We start from the raw sequence: 2091 nt of genomic DNA, 5'->3' as shown, positions 1-2091 counted from the left end.
AGGCTCTAAAACATGCATTTCTCATTCAGGTTGCACATAATGCTAACAATTCAACTCACCAATGCTAAAACTGCTCAGCAGCTGCTTTTCTGACTCCAGCATCAGCGTTTCTAAAACCACCTGTCTCAGGAAACTATCCCACTTAACTAATTGTCTCAGTTAACCTCAGAGCCTAAATGTCTTCTAGATTTAAAGCTGAAGTGTGGGCATTTCAGAAGCATTGTGTTTTCAGACACACCCTGCAATTTCCTTTTCCCTTTTTGATCACTGGAATACAGTCCTCCATTAAGTTTCTTAACAGCTGTTTCGTAGTCTTCATAGTCTTTGTCTCAAATATAGGAAACAAGTGGAAGTTCCCAGTGATGCTCCAAATCCAGAGAAGTCTAAGCCTGTTAAGCCTTTCAGACTTACAAGCCCACCAGGCATACAAAACTTCTGCATATGTGTTAAGAGCTTTACTCATCAGCAAGCAAGCTTCCCACTCCTACTTGCATACAGGTGCTTTATTACACTACTGACAGCTTTCCAGCCCAGAGGTCTGGCATAGGTTTCCTGTTCTCAGAAAAAAAGCATCGTGGTAATTTTATGAAGAGCACCACAAGACGGATTTGGAAGGGAGACACACGATCCTTGCCCAAAAGGAGGATGGCAGGAGTATCACTGCCCTGCATCAGCCTCTGTTGGTTCTAATGGTACGACACCTTTCCCCACAAAAAAAAGCAACTCAAAAATCAATGTAACAAGTTCCAATCTCCATGCCCAATTACTTCTCATACTATTGCCTTGGAAATTCAAGGCTCAGGTCAGGAACAAGCCTGCATCTTTACACGTCACAAGGATTAGTTACATCCTTACACCAAACAACACAGGATTACGGAGAAGAGCCATAGAGGTGTCGTCTGCAGAGGTGGAGAAGCAAAATTCAGGCAGGACTGAGAAAAAATAAAAAAGATGTTTGCAGCAACACGTACTACTGAATAACTTTGAGCGTTTGAAATTCCAGAAGACATTAATAAACTGCAACTGAAGAGGATTTGTTTCAAATTACTCATGGGAAATCTGTGCTTTTTACTAACCAATCTCAACCTATTACCATGATAGCTGCTACTGAAACTTTTACTGTTCAAGAAGTCATCTTTTAGTTCCATGCTCCTGAGACAACCAGAATACTGCTCTCAGCCTTTGAAATTTAACAGACAGATATATAATATAAATCCTATAGATCCAAATTTCTCTCATGCAGTATTACGGCTGGCTTTGAAACCTGCAGCACATTCAGTGAATGGGGGCCACGTGCTTCCCACATAGCTGGATTTGGGCTTTGGCACAAAACACAGTTCTTGGCAGTTGCTCTCTTTGGAAGAGCACCAACCTACCTGTTAAGGGAGCTTCCTGAAGATTTTGTGCTCTCTGAGAACCATCTGAACCGTCTGTTCCACAGCTTTTAGCAGGCCTCCCATGAGATGATACGCTCTCATTGGAGTTACAACATTTCATTTCTTCAATTTCCTTCTGTTAAAGACAGTGTTTCCATTAAGAGAACGTAAAGGTATTCCACAGGTATTTGAAGAAAACCTAAGGAATGATCCCTACACTCTTGCTGTTTAAAAGCATGTTTAAGGTCTGAGAAAAAAATCAAGAGCTAACTGCTGGAATAATTCAAGATCTGCCCGTCTTGTACAGAGCTCTGAGAACTCAAAGCCAGAAAAAGCCCAGAGCCAAGAGGATGACAGCCAACTGATGAAAGCAGGACTCTTTCTGTTCACACAGTCCTTAGAAAGGTTCCCTCTGCATCTCTGAGTCCCCAGTCAGGGTTTATAGGCAACAGGTTTTACTCTCGCTGCACTCAATTCCAGCAGATGTTCAGAGCAGATGTTTTCACTGAGTTATGCAGCAGTTCAGTCAGAATGTCTGTCCAGTGCTCGGATCACCAAGTACCTACCGTAACAAAAAGATCAACTGCTCTGCATTGCATGTAGTGACAAAGTTGTTTACCTTTAAAGCGTCCACTTGCTGACAGAGCATCTGAAGTAAAGACCGGGCATCTTCTGCCCACTGAGGGAGAGTTTTAGGAGAAAACTGGAAAAAAAA

The 2091-nt window shown here is 42.3% G+C and overlaps 1 protein-coding gene across 1 annotated transcript in view; it reads right to left on the bottom strand.

Annotated features, from left to right (window-relative positions):
• Positions 1-1938: 1938 nt before the first annotated feature.
• LOC104917195 (ranBP2-like and GRIP domain-containing protein 3) overlaps positions 1939-2091 on the bottom strand; it is a 21454-nt gene continuing 21301 nt past the window's right edge. The window contains exon 9 of the mRNA XM_031557774.1: positions 1939-2055. Within this exon, the coding sequence (XP_031413634.1) occupies positions 1939-2055 (117 nt within the window). The remainder of the gene's footprint in view (positions 2056-2091) is intronic.

The sequence above is a fragment of the Meleagris gallopavo genome, unplaced genomic scaffold (assembly GCF_000146605.3).
Source record: "Meleagris gallopavo isolate NT-WF06-2002-E0010 breed Aviagen turkey brand Nicholas breeding stock unplaced genomic scaffold, Turkey_5.1 ChrUn_random_7180001957387, whole genome shotgun sequence".
Taxonomy (NCBI): domain Eukaryota; kingdom Metazoa; phylum Chordata; class Aves; order Galliformes; family Phasianidae; genus Meleagris; species Meleagris gallopavo.
This window is presented reverse-complemented; position numbering and strand designations above follow the sequence as displayed.